This window comes from Neofelis nebulosa, chromosome 12 (assembly GCF_028018385.1).
Source record: "Neofelis nebulosa isolate mNeoNeb1 chromosome 12, mNeoNeb1.pri, whole genome shotgun sequence".
Taxonomy (NCBI): Eukaryota; Metazoa; Chordata; class Mammalia; order Carnivora; family Felidae; genus Neofelis; species Neofelis nebulosa.
Genome location: NC_080793.1, coordinates 18,640,328 through 18,657,341, shown reverse-complemented (window position 1 = coordinate 18,657,341; position 17,014 = coordinate 18,640,328). Strand labels below are relative to the sequence as shown.

Sequence of the window (17,014 nt, the reverse complement as noted above, 5' to 3'; positions counted from 1 at the left end):
CTACAGAGTGCATGGTAGGAACATGAAGTCATGAGACTGGGGTTCAGGTGCAGATTCCAAATTATTACAGTCACTTGCAAAAATATATGCATGTACACCATATGGCCACTTTGGCTCTCTATTCCTATACTGGGTTCGGGTGCAACAATTTCAGACATCAGGGCCCTTAGGTGAGTGCTGCCTCTTTAGTGAGAGACCCAGAGTCCGTTCTTTGGCAGTTCTGCATATGCTTCATAGTCATTGCTTTTCCACCCACGTTATGTATGTAATTTTGGCCTTTTGTGTTAAAAGATCCCTTTCTTTAAACTGGTGATCCTTCTTGTCGGCCAAGTTTCCTTCGTTCAGTGAGACACATGTTCCTTGAGCATTTGTGTGGGCCCAGCACTGTACCGGACTGTGTGCACTTTCCAGAGTCCAGATAGACTGACACCTGCCATTGTGAAGCGCACAGTCTATTAAGGGAGCCAGGTGTTAAGCAGTGAGGTATACAACCACACCTCGTAGTGCTTTTGTGCAAGGGCAGTAAAGGACAGGTGCAGGATCTTTTGGAGAGCAGCGTGAAGGTGGGAGAAAGCTGCTTTGGAGGTGACATTTACATGGAGCCCTGGAGAATGAGCAGCTCTCCTGGAGGAGGTGAGCAGTGGTGGAAGACAGGATGGAGAGGGCTGTAAGAACCATGTGGGGAGCATGGGTTACAGAGCCTGACCTTCTCTTCTGGCGCACACGGCTTTGCCGTAGTTGTTCCTTGTTCGCAGCGTTTGGTGCTTTCTTCACATTGGGGATTCCTGGAAGTCTGACGTCTGGAGGAGAAGTGTGTCTCAAATTAAACTCACACTTCCTACAATTTAAATTCCCCAATTTAACTTCTGAGTAAACTCCAGCTTCTTGAATGCATTAACACTCTCTCGTACACACCCAACTCTGCTTCCTGCAGTAGACTGGGTTCTAGAGACAGCAGGTGGAGAAACAGAGGATGAAAAAGATACCCCTAAGTGAACTGTCCCCTCTGTCAGACATCCTGCCAGACACGTGTCCTCTGTGACCTTCTTTAATCCCCATGTCAGCTCTGACAGGTCACTATTACCTCTGCTGCACAGGTGAAGCAGTTTGGGCCCCAAGCACCAACAGGACTTTTGCTTGAGGTCACTTGGCCACAACTGCCGAGGCCCAAATTCGAACCCAGTTCTCCCTGACTCACGAGCCCAACTCTTGCTCCTGCATGGGGCTGAGTCCTCAGTGCGCATGAGCGTGACCATCCCAGTTCTTGTTGGAGACAATTCACCATGAACCCCGACTGCCAGGGAACCTTGGACGTGGGACTCCTCCCCTTGGCCAAGGTGAAAGCAGCCCTTCCCAGCAGTGAAGACAGGGTGGGGAGTCATCGAGGCTCCCAGCCTTGCCAGCCATCCCTGACGTCCCAGACAGCAGTTTCCTCTGAGTGGAAAAAAGTCCTGGTTTCTGTCTCCGGCTTCCACAGCAGGAAGCCTCTGATGGCAGGAGAGGGGCCAGAGGCTGGCTTCCTTCCTCTCATTCCCTGCCCCTTACTGGTGGCCTTGTTTCATTCCTACCTGAACTCTTGGCCCCAGCCACCCATCGTGGGGAGTTCCCTGCCCACAAGCACCCAGCCTAGCATTCAGGAACTTACTTCATGCACCTTCCTCAATTACAGTAATTCCATTAACGGTGCACATTAATGGTGCCTTGTCAGGGTTAGAGTCTCTGCATATTATCTCCCTTTGAGATACCCAATAAGATAGACTCTGTTGAAGCTCAGAGAGGGTGAACTCACTTTTACAAGGTGACACAGCCGCGGGTAAGAGTCAGGATTTCCTTACTCCAAACAATCGTCATTACTATTTTTTGAGAGCTTATGATTTGCCAAGCATAGTGGTGATCGTTTTTGCACGTGTCATTTCATTTCATCATGCAGCAGCCCCATTGTAGGTGTTGTCTTGTTATCCTCATCTTGTAGACAATGCAGCTGAGGCTGAGAAGGGCCAAGGTCCCACAGCCAGCAGGTGGTAGGACTGAGATGCAAATCTCGTAAGTCTGGACTGTGAGGCATCTGCCTCTAACCCCTGTTCTGGACATCTAGATGTAATGAGCTTGAGGCTTCCCCCCTTCCCCTGGCAGGTGGGCTTCTTCCTTCCTAGTGCTCCTAGAGAGCTGTCCTGGGTATGAACTTAAGGCCCATGGGTAAGCAAGCATTCAGGATCTTCTCCCACATTTCCTTCTAGCCAACTCTCTACCGAACCCTCTTCCCAGTCACCAGGTCTGGGGACTCCTGGTCAGATGGCCCAGAATGTCAGTCTGCTCCCTCCATCCTTCCTCCCTTTGTCTGTCTGTCCAGACACCAGTTGTTCCCCACATCTGCCTTGTGGGGTGACCTGGGCCCAGCTGGCAGACAAGAGCAAGACTATGCAGGAAACTCCGTCTGACAGGGGTGACCGGTTTCCCATCCAGACACCTGTCTGCAGTGCAAGGCAGACAGGAAGGGGCAGGACTCAGCTTCTCAGCATGTCAGTTTATTATTTTCCTGTTTGGAGCCTTGAGGAGTCTCGAATACAGAGCAGATTTCCAGAACGGTCGCTTCAGTAATTTACCCTCATAACAAAACAAAAAAAAAATCATTTATAATTGGAATCATTCTCAGTAAGCATGTGTTGGAGCTTTAAGGGAAGAAGGGGAAACAGCCTTAACTTATTCAACATAGCAAGGCTTTGTAAGGCGTGGTGGCCTGGAACACTAGTTATGGTCATGTTTCAGACAGCTGCTAAGGGACTAATTGTGGAAGATGTCTGGGAAGTTGGGGTGGAGTCCCAGTTCTGTGACTTAGTTCTGTGACCCTGGGCAGGCCAGTCTCACCTTCGGTTTTTTATCTCTTGACATCTGGATTATATTCATGTCTAGGGCTTTTCCACATGGCTCCCTGAGGGACTTGGCTATCGAGTCAGAATCTGAGGGCTATTTGGGGCAGAGACCAGTAAAGATTAAGGAGAGATTAATCCCAGAAACCGGTCTCAGCACAGGATGGCATGCCTAACTGATGACATTAAGTATAGGGTTGCCATATTGATTTGCTAAATCTAAGTGAAAACAACGTGGTTTCTTAGGAAAGGACATTATACCAAAATGAAGCCCATTGATATAAGGAGGCTAGTGACTCTATAATACATGAGAAGATAATAAACATCATTAGATGGACAGCAGCCTTCTTCGCTGAGTGGTCCATGCTAAAGGGTTGGGTATTGGGTTGCAGAGTTGGTGATGTCCATCAGTGGGTCTTACATCTCTCCTTAGGAACTAGAATGGTCCTCCTAAAACAAGTCTTGTGGTATCACTCCTCTGTGCAAAGCCCTTCACAGTTCTTCCAATGGCCTATAAGGCCCTATGTGTTCTGCCTACCCCCATTACTTCTGTGGCCTCACTCCCTACTCTCAGTAGTCTCTCTCACTTGACTCTAGCCCTCTGAACTCCTCACCATCCAGCCAGGCATCGTTCTACCTACAGACTTTGTCACTGGCTCCTTCGTTGGCTGAGAACATTCTTCTCCATTCATCCAACATGACTCACTCCCTCACCTCCTCCAAATCTTTGCTGAAGTGTCAAATTCTCAATGAGGCCCACCCTGACCACCCACCTTACACTATCCCTTACACACCCATTTGCTTTGGATTCTACTTTTTTTCTTTGGTTTAAGACCCTTATCACCTTGGCACATACTATAAAATGTATTTACTGTCTCGGAATCTGTACCCTCTTGTTGATGAAATGAACATTTCATGAGGTCAAGAATATACATCCATTTGCTCACTGATGGATCCCTGGTTCTGATGTACCCCACTGGTGAGCACCTGCTATGTATGTGACATACACTGTTCTAGGCCACAAGATGGACCTAGTCCCAACCATGCTGAGTTTATTTAGGGTATATTAAGTGCCAACAGAGACAGAGCAAGTGAGGGAAGCTGACAAAGCTCCCTGGAGAAGGCAACACCAAAGGTGAGATATGAAAGGGACAGTAAATCTTAGCCAGGTTAAAGGAGTTGGGGGAGGACCAGAGACAAGGATGTGAGGGCAGTGTTTGTGGCAGAGGGCACAGTCTGTGCAAAGGCCCAGATGTAAGGGAGCATATTAAGGAAACTACATTTCCCTAAGTGTTGCTAGAGCACAGGGTGAGAGGGGATGTAAGTAGTAAGAGGTAAGAAATGAGCCTTGAATGGGCTTTTATAAACCAAGCCAGGGAATCTGAACCTTATCCACAGAGCCAAGGAGTGTTCAATGATTCTAAGCATTGAACTAGTCTAGAGGATCCTAGAAGGCTTCTTGGAAGAGGGGCTAGATGTGTTTACCTTGAAAGATTAGTAAGAGATAACAAGAAGATGACTAAAGAGACTATACTAATTCCTCGTCCACCAAATCATTGGCTTCTGGAGTGTTATGATTTTCCCTGTTTGGGATGGAGCTTTGAATTCTCCATGTGGAGAAATCAGACACTACTTTATTTTGTTTTTTGAGTAAACATGCATTTCATCTGTAAATGGCTTATCGAGGAACTATGTCCACAAGAACACCTAATACATGGTGTTAGTGTAGACTGATAGGAGTTGTAAGTATTAGATACTTATTTTAGTTTGATCCTATTCAGACCCATCTGTCCCTCAAAGTTCCCATTCTCATAACCATTGTCAACATACATCATCATGACCACCATCAACAGCAACATCCCCAATATCGCTATTACCGTCACCCTCATTATCACCATCATGTATTGAGCACATGTTTTATGCCCATATACCATGCTAGGTGCTTTACTTGAATTTTATACTTTATCCAAAATACTTCTAATGGACAGGCCTGTCATTGCCTCCATTTTACAGACAGAGAAACTGAAGCCCCCAAAACGAAAATAACTTGCCTAACAGCATAAGGAATCAAACCGAAGTCTCATTCCCTTTTCTCTCCCTTACTCTCTCTCCCCATATCCATATGACCACTTTATCCACATTTAAACACGCCTCTGTATTCACTGACTCCTCCATGCCCTGTACCAGGCACGTATCTATCCTGCCTCCAAAGAGCTTACGGGGAGTCCGTGTACTTGCATCACACCTTGGTCTACTTGATCTCATTACATCTGTCGACACCGTGAAGTCCCTGAGACTCAGAGTGGTGATGTGATGTGCCCAAGCTCCCACGGTGGGCATGTGGGCAGTCAAGGCGTTCTGGTGTTCAGCATAGGACGCGTGTTGCTCCCCACACTGCACACTCTCTGCTTGTGACCTCCCCGTTGAGTCTGAGTCACAATCCCGCCCCTGCCTGTCTCCCAGCCTCAGAGGAGACCTGCAGCCAGGACCTTGTGGTGCATCTGCCTGGGCTGCATTCCTGAGCCACTCAAACGCACACACACACACACACACACACACACACGTGGAGGTGTTATCCTGGGCAACTCACCCCAAGGAGAAACCCCTGTCCCTGAGCACCATCTCCAGTACAGAGGAGAAAAGGAGAGACTCATGGCCTTTGGTCATTGACCTGGGCTTGTCGACAGAATCCTAGAGTGGGTGGCCAAGCCATTTATGGGATAGCCTAGCCACACGGTGCTGGGAATCCCACATGTAAACTGGCCACCATGGCGTTTGTGCTGTGGGTGGTAGGTTTTCTTGGGAGCCCATCTGGGGGAGAAGGTAGGAAGCTGCTTGGGGAATTTCCCAGGAAACCTGGGAATTGGGTTCAGAGCTGACTTTACCAGGAATGTGACCCTTTTTTCCATGTCTCAGTTTCTTTCTCTATAAAAAGGGGACCCTGACTCCTGCTCCGCCTGCCTCCTGGGGGGTAAGTTACAAACAGGGATGCAGATTTCAGGCCAGCCGCCAGCCAAGTGACTCACCCCTATGCATCTTCGTTTCCTCTAAGATGTAAAATGGGGCTGGTAAGAATAGCTACCTTATTAGGGTTGCTGGGAGGAGTGAGTGAGACAGCGCACATTGGGTTAACTCAGGCAGGCACATACTAAGGGATAAAAGGCTATTGGTTATCAAAAGACACAGCAGCAGTCAGCCTGGCTAGGTTGTGAAGGAGGAGCCTTCTTACTCTCACCTGCTGAAAAGCTCTCAGTGTTTGGAGTGGACTTTAGAATCCTACACCGTCTAGTTACTGATTGGTAGTGAGGCCCAGGGTGAGTTTGTTTTCTTTTAAACTTTCTGAAGCCTCTATTTTCTCACCTACAGGATGGGTAGCTAATAGCGACAGCCTCACAGCATTGTGCAGTGTGGACTAGCCAGCACATTAGGAATTATCCGGCATGTGGAAGGGCCGCAGGAATTGGTAGCGTGTGTGTGTGTAAAGTGGTGTTCACTGCGGGGGACCCATGTCAGACCTGGGAACACCTGGGAAGTGGGTAGAGCGGATAGTCTCTACCCTTCTGTTCCCACTTGCCACGGAGGATGCTTGTGACAAGAGAGGATCCCAAGGCAGGCTCTGAACAGGCACTTTGCTAAGATGCAAGAGGAAGGATGGGAGGAGGAAACAAGAGGCTGTACGTCTGTTCTGCACTAGGGCTTCTGCGAGCTGGTTATTTTATGGACTCCTCACCAGAACCCTGCGAGGTCTTTCCAAGGACCCTTGCCTTACAGATGGGGACATAAAGTCCCCAGGGCGCCAAGGACTTGCTGGAAAAGCGGCACCTAGGTGGAGCCCACACCTGAAGTTGTCTGCCTCCCAAACTCCTAGCAAGGGCTTGGTAAATGCAGCTGTATTTACAAGCATGCAGTGAAGATAAGGAGGCTCCAGATCTGCCTCCTGAGGCCAAACCTTCTAGACTTTGTTATTCTGATCGGGGTTCCTTCCCTCAGTTTCCAGACTTGTTTCTCTGGGAAAATGCCAAAACTGCCCTGGCTGACTTGGGGAGGAAAGGGAGTGGCCATGCCGTGCTCACTTCACCAGGGTGGCCACACTGGCTTAGAGAAACTAACTGGTGACGGGGCCCTGCCAGCTGGTGATAAATGGACAAACTAGTAGAACTGGGGATGGCAGAAAGGGTAACATGCAAGACAGGGTTTGTGGAGAAAGCCTAAATTTCTGCATCCTTTCTGGCCAGGGCTTTTGCCTTCTGCCTTTCTCAGATGAGAAGGATTTTCAGACAGATGGGAAGGTAGAGAGCATTAGAATCAAATCTTAATGTACAGGTAGGGAAAGTGAAGCCCAGAGAAGGGAAGTAACATGTACACACTCACATAGAGAGTGAGTGCAACAGCAGAGGGTCCCTGCCTTGTGTTCTGGGTGCATATTCGTGCATTCATTTGTTCCTCCGTTCAAGGGTCCATTGAGTGCCTGTTATGTGATGTATAAAGACTCAGGTCAACAACAGACATGGTCCTTGCTCAGACTGAGCTGGCGTACAAGTACAGAAGCATTTCAGAATGAGATGACGTGATATGAGATGGAGGTGACGATGCGATCTTTGGTCAGACCAATGAGGGAGGAGGTGAGACTTGAGACAAAGACCTGAAGAATGGAGGAGCAGCTGGCCAGGAAAGAGCAGTGAGGAGAGAGGAAGGTTGATGGCTAGAGACTTGCTCAGATGGTGGTTCCCTTATGGAGGCTGTTGGACAGTGTCATCGCAGCCAACAGGAGGAAAGGTCACAGAAAGGGTTCATTTAGAAGAAAACAACGCTAATGATCCACACAACCTTCTGAATTTGTGTTCTATTACAGAAAGCCTTATCTGTTCAGTAATTCCAGGTTATCTGCCAATAATTATGTTTAATTTTGTAAGGTATACAACAGTGATCTCGTACTTTGGTGTCACTTTTTCCATAAAGTTTGGATTATGGGCAAAAAAAAAAAAAAAAGGTAGGAAAACAATTGTAGTATTTGAGGAACCAATAAATAAATAAGCCACCAAGAGTCAGGAAGAGAAAGGGGCCAGAGGTGGTCCAAGAAGTGTGTGTGGAGATCAGATCATGCAAGGCCTTGAACTCATGGTAAGGACTTTGGGTCTTATTCTAAGAGATCTGTTCAATTTTTGCCTGTGTGAGACACAGCAGGAAGCTCTTTCTCTTTTAAGCTTTTTCTCTCTCTCTTTAAGAGAGAAATCAGATGTGAGACTCTCTCTAATGGGTCCTAGAGCCCAGTGAGAAAGAATTATAGGGAGAACTCTGCACAGGACATTAGAGGTAACCGGATCATTCTAATGTTAGCATGTGGCAAGGACAGGAGAAGAGACTAGATAAAGGAAAGGGTTGAGTTGAGGACAAAGAAGCCGCTGAAGTCAGGGAGGTGGGAGAAGGGGACAACAGGCAGCAAAGGTGTCACCGATGGTGAAATGTGAGCTGGTGGGAAATCTGATTCAGCACAAGCATCTCCTGAGTGTGAGGCCATGTGCTAGGGCTTCTGGATGTTTATTTGTGTTTGGACTTAACAACCGTATGAAATGTGCGGTCTTTTTAAAAATCACCCTTTTATGGATATAGAATCTGAGGGTCATGGCAGTGGAGGGATTTTCCCCAAATTGCTCAGTGACTGTGAATCCAGCAAGGAGACCAGTCCAGACCTCCTGGCTCCCATGATGGTACTCTCCCCATTTGACCTCAGCTGTTAGATTTGGACTTGGCCCCACCATCAGTTTCCCCACTTGGACTGGAGAATTTCCTCTATGTCGTTTAGAGGCTGTGGAAGGATATTCTAGAATAGAAGGCACAGCCTTCACAAAGGCATGACAACTAGGTAGTCAGTGTCCTGAACAGGGAACACCAAGTAGTTGTAAGCAGAAAGACACTGCGTGGAAGAAGCATCTATGAGAACGCTTAGCATTCTCGTGAATGCTTATGAATTTTTTAAATGTTTATTTTCAAAAGTGAGAGAGAGGCACTAGTTGGGGAGAGAGAGAGGGAGACAGAGGATCCAGAGCAAGCCTGTGCTGACAGCAGAGAGCCCAACACAGGGCGCGAACTCATGAGCCATGAGACCGTGACCTGAGACGAAGTCTAACACTCAAACGACTGAGCCACCCAGGCACCCCTGAATGCTTATGAATTTAAATTGAAAAGAGAAACAGAGATGTGCTAGTCATGGGTACAATGAAAGAGAGAGAGGTGGAGAAATGAACATTCATTCATTCTATGGCTTAAGCTCTGAGAAAACAAGAATGAACAAAACAGACATGGTTCCTGCCTCACTGAGGGAGAGAGATATCTATCAATTGATGGATCAATCCATCGATGCACTGAGCATATGCCAAGAACTGTGCTATGTTTTTCATCAGTTCCCTTATCCCTCATCACAACCTCAGGAGGTATATGCTTTCATTATGCCCATTTAATGAATGAATTAACTGAGGCTCAGAGAAGTCACATGCTCAAGCTCACACCAGTAGATGAGAGGGCTGGGGCTTATACTTCAAGCTTCCATTTTAAATCACTGCAAAATTGCAGGATGGAAAGAGGTTGAGAGGGAGGGAGGGAAGGCAGGCCAAGAGGCAGAGAGAAGAGTTAGATACACAGAATGAATCCACAAGCCAGGAGGACAAAGATGTTCCCTGAGACTGTGTGAGCACTTGGAGACCCTGCCGAGGCAGGAGGCGAATGAGGTTATTACACCCATCTGCGCAGATGGGGGCCCCCTGGGAAAAGTTGTATGCAAATACCATGATGCAATGAGGTGAAATCCTCTTGCGTTAGCCCAGGCTGGGCCTGGCTCAAGCAGGGCTTGCACTGTGCCCTTTGGGAAGACCGGTCATCTGCTGCACGGGGAAGACATTCGCGCTTTCAGTTTCTAGAAAGGAAAGCCAGATCAAGGTCCCAGAGCATGTGAAGGGATGGAAAAGTTTTTACATTTTTTTCACAGCTTTTGTTACATGTGTATAACAACTCATGTTGTATACCTCTCAGCTTTTCTTTCTCAAAATCTCCTCAACAGCCTTCAACCAAAATTTGGGATTTACAGTTACATTACCATTTTACATTACAGTTTTTCACCCATGATTTCATTCAGCCCTTAGCGTTCACAGTGTAAGGTGGGGCTTAATGATACCAGTGCTCCAGCTGGGAACCTGAGGCTCAGAGAAAAGTAGCTTCTCCCACTTTAAATACCAGATCTGTCACTTTTCACTTTGGGCAAATGCCTGCCCCTGTCAGAGAGCCTCAGTTTCCCTGTCTGTAAAAGGGTGATTGTTTTAGTACCCATCATCTTACAGAGTTGTCAAAGGATTTGATGTTTTCCTATTTAGAAAGTGCCTGACCTGTAATAAATACCCTTGAAAATGGAAGCTGCTGGGGTGCCTGGGTGGCGCAGTCAGTTAAGCGTCTGACTTCAGCCAGGTCACGATCTCGCGGTCCGTGAGTTCGAGCCCCGCGTCAGACTCTGGGCTGATGGCTTGGAGCCTGGAGCCTGTTTCCGATTCTGTATCTCCCTCTCTCTCTGCCCCTCCCCCGTTCATGCTCTGTCTCTCTCTGTCCCAAAATAAATAAAGAAAAAAAAAAAAGAAAATGGAAGCTGCTGTTACAATGACCCGTGATGATTTTGATAAAAGTTATTGCAGGGCTAGCAAGAAACAGAGCTATGAGTTGAACTTGAGTCTGCTGCCCCTCCCCCACCAAATTCAGTCATTGGAAAACTATATCAGACCCAACCACCTGGCTCACTTCTTCTCTTTTTCTCTCTGCAGGTTACCCCATTCCCTATGTCCTGTGACCTACAAGGTGACTGTGCTTGTCGGGACCCCCAGGCCCAAGAACACAGCCGGAAAGACCTCCGGGGATACAGCCATGGCTAAGGAAGGACAAGGAGTTGATAAAGAATTCCCAGCGCCAGGACCCGCATCCCTTTGGTATTGATTTCACAGTCAGCTGCTCAACGGAATGGCCTCCCCACACCAGGGATCCTTAGCACCCAACCGGTCTGCCTTTAATTTCACCCAGGAAGGACTCATAGTAGGGGCGCATGAACCAAGTCTCGCCATGTTGAAGGATGGAATGGAATCCCATCCCAAAGTCTTAGATGGATTGCATATACAAGTGTGCTGTCCCAGAGCCTAAAATTCAAATCATTTGTCACACAGCCACAGCAAGAAACATGTTATACAGTTAGGAGTATGCACATATGTGGTTAGTACACATGCATGCATACGTACCCCAACAGACATCTGTGTGAGGGCAGTGTTGGAGACTGAGCGGAGAGAGACGGGAACAAACTCAGTCTTCCCTTTCCCAAGCTCCTAGTCAATACTGTCCTTGGGAGAAAAACAGTTGCAGAAACTGCTAAGACCAAGTGTTGTCAAGATAGCTTGTACTCTGAGGCTTGGAACATGTCAGGCATGCACTGTTGTGCAGTCCTTTGGGATTAGAAGTGAAATGGTCTCTGATCACCTAACTTCTAGGGAAGTAGAACCCAGGATGAGGTAAAGAATCCAAGGTATGCAAAGCCCCCTAATTCTTCTGCTGCCGTGGGGGGATTTTACCCCAACTCCAGGGTTAAGGCCAAGCTGGAAATGGCATAGGGTTGCAGTGTCAAGGTATTATAACAGCCCCCTGCTTGAGGCCATAATATCCCTCCAGAACCCACCCATTCCCCAAATCTTGCCTTGGGACCACATTCGCTGCTACTTTTCCTGCTGCTCTATCCTATACATTGAGTACCCCCAAGATGGTAGGACTAGGTTAGGAAAAACCCCACACAACCAAACAGTCTGCCTTAAGAGTGACCCACATCTTCCCACAGCTCCTCACTTCTTAGCCCTTCCGCAAGAGAAAAACCCTCATTGGCCCACTTGGTGAGAAGTTAAATCCCCCATGGGTGGGCTTCTCATCCTAGGAGGGAGTAGAGGGACTAGAGATACTAAAACCCTCACTGAGAGTCCAGAATGTCTGAGCCAGTGTTAGATTTTATAATCAACTGGACCAGTGTTAAATGTGCTGTTGGGGCCATCCAGAGACTGCTGGAATTGTGGGGACTCTTGAGTTATTATCCCTGCCTTCCTGGCCCTCCAGGCTAGATCAGGCTCTGGTGCTGAGGACCTCACGGTTGCCCTGAGCAGCATTCTAGAACAGAGAATCATCTTGGATATGATCAATCTGAGCTGTGTTCTCGAGGGCCCTCAGAGGGAAGCTAAAGAGCACACAGCGTCAGTCCCCAACCACCAAACATGGTCATCATGTTCTTCACATAGTCTTCCAGCTGGCAGGACTCCCATCCACACCTGTGGTTGGTCCGCCCTTCCCTCTTACCCAGGTTCAGCCTCCAAAAGTTGAGAGGGAGGTAGTCCATTGCATGTGGAAGCCCCTACCTCATTGGGGTCCTCTTTGCCTGTTTTCCACCAGTTGTCCGCTGCTTTTGAATTAATATGGGAAGAAATTAATATGGAAAGAGGTGGCGAGAATGGTCAAGCTGGACATAATTTCTAGACCTGGAACTGAGAAAATGAGGCAGTAGGAGGGTATCACATAAAGATTGCTGTAAATCATGTCATCTCAAATCTAGTGAAAGCAACCAACAAAAACAAAGTCTAGCACAGGAATGGGAAACCCCAGGCATGTGTGCTGACTCCTCATTCCTGCACCTGAGGCAGTCATTGTTAATCAGTCATCCTCCTTTCTCCTATGGGGACCAAAAATAACTTCAGGAACCTTCTTCCTGTATTACTCCTGACAGCAATTACCTGCTGACCAAGAGCACTTGAGAAGACATCTGTCAGCCAATATATACATATATCAAGGTGCTTTTTGCACAGGTGCCCACAAATGATGCAGTGCTTAGATTCGTGTGGCTTGTTCTGTGTTCCAAACTCTGAGACTGGGTTCCAGAATGGAGAAGCTGCCACCATGGTTAAGGACAGACTCAAATCCCTTATATTTCCTTCTTACAAACTCACATCTCATTTATATTCAGATCATTTTCTATAGTTACCAGGGCCAATCCTTATCAAAACCATCCTCAAAATCGGAAGACTTGATCCCATTTTGTACTCCCTCCAGTATCTTAGGACTCTCGCCAACTTCTAAAGCCCCTCTCTTGCCCTAGCTGAGTTATCAGCATGTGTGGTCAGCTGACAAGATATGAACTAAGAAAGGTAATGGTATGGGCCCTCCCAATTGCTTTATCATGCATGGAAGTAGTACAAAAAGTCTTGGAGACCCAAAGGTGCCATTACTAATGGTGGGGTTGCAGGAACCACAGAAAAACCTCACCAGCTTCCCTTAAATTGACCCTTGTGGTCTTTCTTCCTTCGCTCTCACCCTGTCTATGCCCATACTCTCCAGCTGAGCAAAGTTTCCTAGAGGCTGACTTCTATCTTCAAACTCACAGATTGAGTTGAGCAAAGAACTACCCAGTCTTCTCCTTACCATCAATCAAACCTGTTACTCACAATGATATTAGGCAAGATAGGCTGCCCCACTGATGACCAGCCTCATGCTCACATGGGAGGCCCTTCTCAAAACTTAGAGACTCAGTTCTATTTGTGCGAGGCACTGATTTACGGCTTCATTTTCTTTCTGGGAATAAACTCATGGTCTTATCCCCTTGATCATTTCCTGCTTAGGATAATGGAGTACTCACAAGGAGGCAGGTCTGAAGCACTGTTGTCTATCAGCAGCTCGGGGGCCCTAAAGCAGTTGGGGGTTCTGGGTTGAAGAAGTATTAGCCTGTTGGCAGCAAGAAAGAAAAGATGAGGAAGACAGTTCTCCAAACCCTGTTTTGGGAAGCCTTTCCAAGCCACAACCCTAACTGCATGCCCAGAGGACTTGCATTACCCCCATAGTCTGTGCCAACCACCTCTTAAGGGAAGATAGTCCTTGGGAAGTCCATTTTGGTGGCTAAATTAGGGTGTTAAGAAAGGGAGCGATCATAAATAAATAGGGCTTTGAAGATGGAGGGTATGCGCTGCTACTCCGGGCTTCAGCATGTTGAGTCACTGCCTAGACGGTTCTCTTGGCCTTTTTCCCACCTTGGCCAATGTTTAAATGCTATTTGTTGAAAATAATTCTTTCAGACAGATTTCAGCTACCTCCCTTCCAGGTTCAATTTAACTTGGTTGTAACTGTCAATTTGTTATAGGTCTTACCTGTGTTTTAAAAAGAAAAAGAACAAAAGAAAGAAAAAGGAAGGAAGGAAGAAAGGAAACCATAAATTCAAGTGAACAGTTTTGAGGTTTTATGTTTTGTGGTTGTTTTTGTTTTTTTTTCTGGAACTACTTCAAGTGGGAAAATAAAAAGAAATTGACGGTAAGAAAGCTGTACAGAGATTGATAGAAGACAAAGATTAAAAGGAAATAAAACGCATGATTAAAAATAAGAATTAAAAAAAAACCTATTTTTGTGCTTCCTAAAGGGAACTGTTTATTCTACAGACTAGTAGGTAGACACAACCATAAAAATTTTCCCTAGCAGGAGACATAAAGCGGGATCTTATAATGCTGTTATTTTCTGTACATTGTGGTAGGTCCAGGAATAAGACCTCTTCCCCCTTGATATGTAGTTGTCGTTGTCGGGGGAGCATTTTGTCTATTTGTTTGGTGGCAATCAGTGGTAGCCGGGAGTAGGGAGGGCTGGAAATTGGTTTTACCTAATATTAAGGGGACATAGTGTGTTGTGCTTTTCACGTTATAAAATGTTTGTATTTACCAGTAGAGCACTGGGCTTTATAAAGACTGCACTTAGAATCACACTGCACGATCCACTTTCCTAAAAAAGCTGCTACATGACCAGACAGGTACTTCCCATGGTTTTTGAGAAACAAAACAAAATCAACCAAGCAATCAGCAAATGCAAAGACTAAATAGCAAATGAATAAAAGCCTATTCTTGTAACTTATTTACGTTTTGCCAAATTCCTACCAATGGTTTGATCTTTAAAAGATTTGTATAATAGCCGAGAGAGGGGTTATGTCTCTAGAGAAAGAACCTGGAATTCTTGACTCCAGGCTTCCGTTTGCTCAGTGATCTTGAACAAGTCCTCAGATAGCTTCTCCATTTGCCTCAGTTTCTCCAGCTGCAAAATGGGGATGATACTACTTACCTACCTCACAGTGGGATGGCAGGGGATGGTGAGGCCCTGAGGATTTTAAAGGGGCTGTGGCAATCTGTGAGAGACACAAAGTCCATGGGTTACTTTTTAAGAATGCACAGGCCCATTGGCCATTTAAGAAAGACAGGGAGTGCTCATGTGATAGTTCAAGGAAGAAAGCTGGAGCTCCTGGATTTTATAATCCACCTTAAGAGAGAGGCTTGTATTTGGGAATATTTCACTCCTAGGTACATTGGATTTTCTCCTCCCCTGTGCTGGCTTTTACCAGTTCTAGAATTTGATTAAAAGCCAATTACATCTTACAGTGTAAAAGTCAGTTTACTGTGGTCTAGTCAAGACTCATGGGCCATTTCCAACCTCATGGAGGAAGGGAGTCACTAAAATCTCATCTTCTTCTCAGACTTAAAATTCCACATCAAGTGTTCATTAAAAGAAGATATGGCATTCTGAGTGCTAACAACTCGGGGCTTCTTAAACACACCAGCAGTCAGTGAGGAGAATTTTGAACAATTATTGAGTTGCTTTCTTGGGTCTCTATAATCAATAACCTGTCCGCAGATATCTATCTATATAAAGATATTATATATAAATATAAATTTACATATATATGCACATGTATATATAGTTGTACATATATGTGTGTATATATATACTTAAATGTAATATTTACAAAATAAAACTGTGATCTCGTCTAGAGAAAATGTATTCATATTACAAACTGCTCTTCCATATTTATGTATCATATTATGCCTTTTTATTGTTATAATTATTATGGGTATTTCTAATTGTTATGATGTTGAAATCTGTTTGGCACCTTCTGGAAACTACCAAAAATGATTCTCCATTGAAGTGCTTAAAAATCTGTTCTCATGAGAATTCTACTGGCCTACTACTATAAAAAAAGTAAAAAAAAAAAAAAAAAAATCTAAACACCAAAAACAAAACACAATTCCAATCCTTTTTCTGTACCTCACGCGCATAAATTTGCTGCTCCTATTTTGGGTTTTATTATTTTTCCTGTTTATGTGTTTTTATGGATCTAAGTTAAGTCTTTCAGCAATATATAAAATTGTAAATAGTAAACTTTATTTATTAAGAATGTCATCTTTTTTAATTTATATTTACACAATTGTTCATCTAATTTATTTTTTCTATACGGTTTTAAATACTCAGACATATTTTGCTGTTCATGATATTTTTATCCTATTCTCGTGGATTTGTGTTTCCATACTGTTTTCTCTGGTCTCAATTACAGGTTGGATCTCACACACAAAAAAATAATGTCAAAGACAGAATTATTTTGCCACTGTTGATTACTATACCTTAAAATTCTATATTATGAAAATATATAATAGCTTGTATGCTTCAGTATGTAGCAGTGTGGTTTCTGTGTGTTGTGGAAATCTAAAGGACTCACATATGCACACACACTCATGTGCAAGAGAACCCTAGGGTCTTGAATGAGAAGATCAGTGGTTGCGTGAGGTTGAATTCGATCTACACCCAATCTTCTACACAAATAAATTCCTGTAAACATCTGCATTTTGCATATGCAAAAACTGAAAAACATTCTTACATGTTAAAAAAAAAGCTCACATTTTAGGGAACTGAAACAAATATATAAATAGAAATTTACACATATATGCACATGTTTATATGGTTATATGACAGTTATAGCTAGCCTTTTGGATGCTATCTTCAACAATATACTTCCAGCATATTCTTTATTTTCATTTTTTTCTTCATAATTGAATGCTTAGTCATCTGGTTCATCAAATGAGCCCGCAGCTGAGGGTGATGTTTTGCTGTTTTTGATCTGCCTACTGGATGTCATTTTTCATCTTATCACCACTTAGTAGCCATGGGATCTTTGGAAAGTTATTTAATTGCTTTAAGATTTAGTTTTCCCATCTGTAAAATGGAAATAATAAAAGGACTCACCCCAGGATGTTGTTGATAGAATTAAATAAGATAAATATGTAATATTCTTA

General features: G+C 45.1%; 1 protein-coding gene across 2 annotated transcripts in view; it reads left to right on the top strand.

Moving 5' to 3' along the window:
* PAPPA (pappalysin 1) overlaps nt 1-16,394 on the top strand; it is a 244,862-nt gene extending 228,468 nt beyond the window's left edge. The window contains exons 22-23 of one of the 2 annotated variants that reach the window (XR_009251453.1): nt 10,670-10,831; nt 14,056-16,394. Coding sequence is in view for 1 of the 2 variants with exons in the window: in XM_058694371.1 (XP_058550354.1) it covers nt 10,670-10,777 (108 nt within the window). In the remaining variant the exon portion in view is untranslated. Of the gene's footprint in view, nt 1-10,669 lie in introns of both variants that reach the window. The other variant, XM_058694371.1, reaches the window with a different exon arrangement.
* The last annotated feature ends 620 nt before the right edge of the window (nt 16,395-17,014 follow it).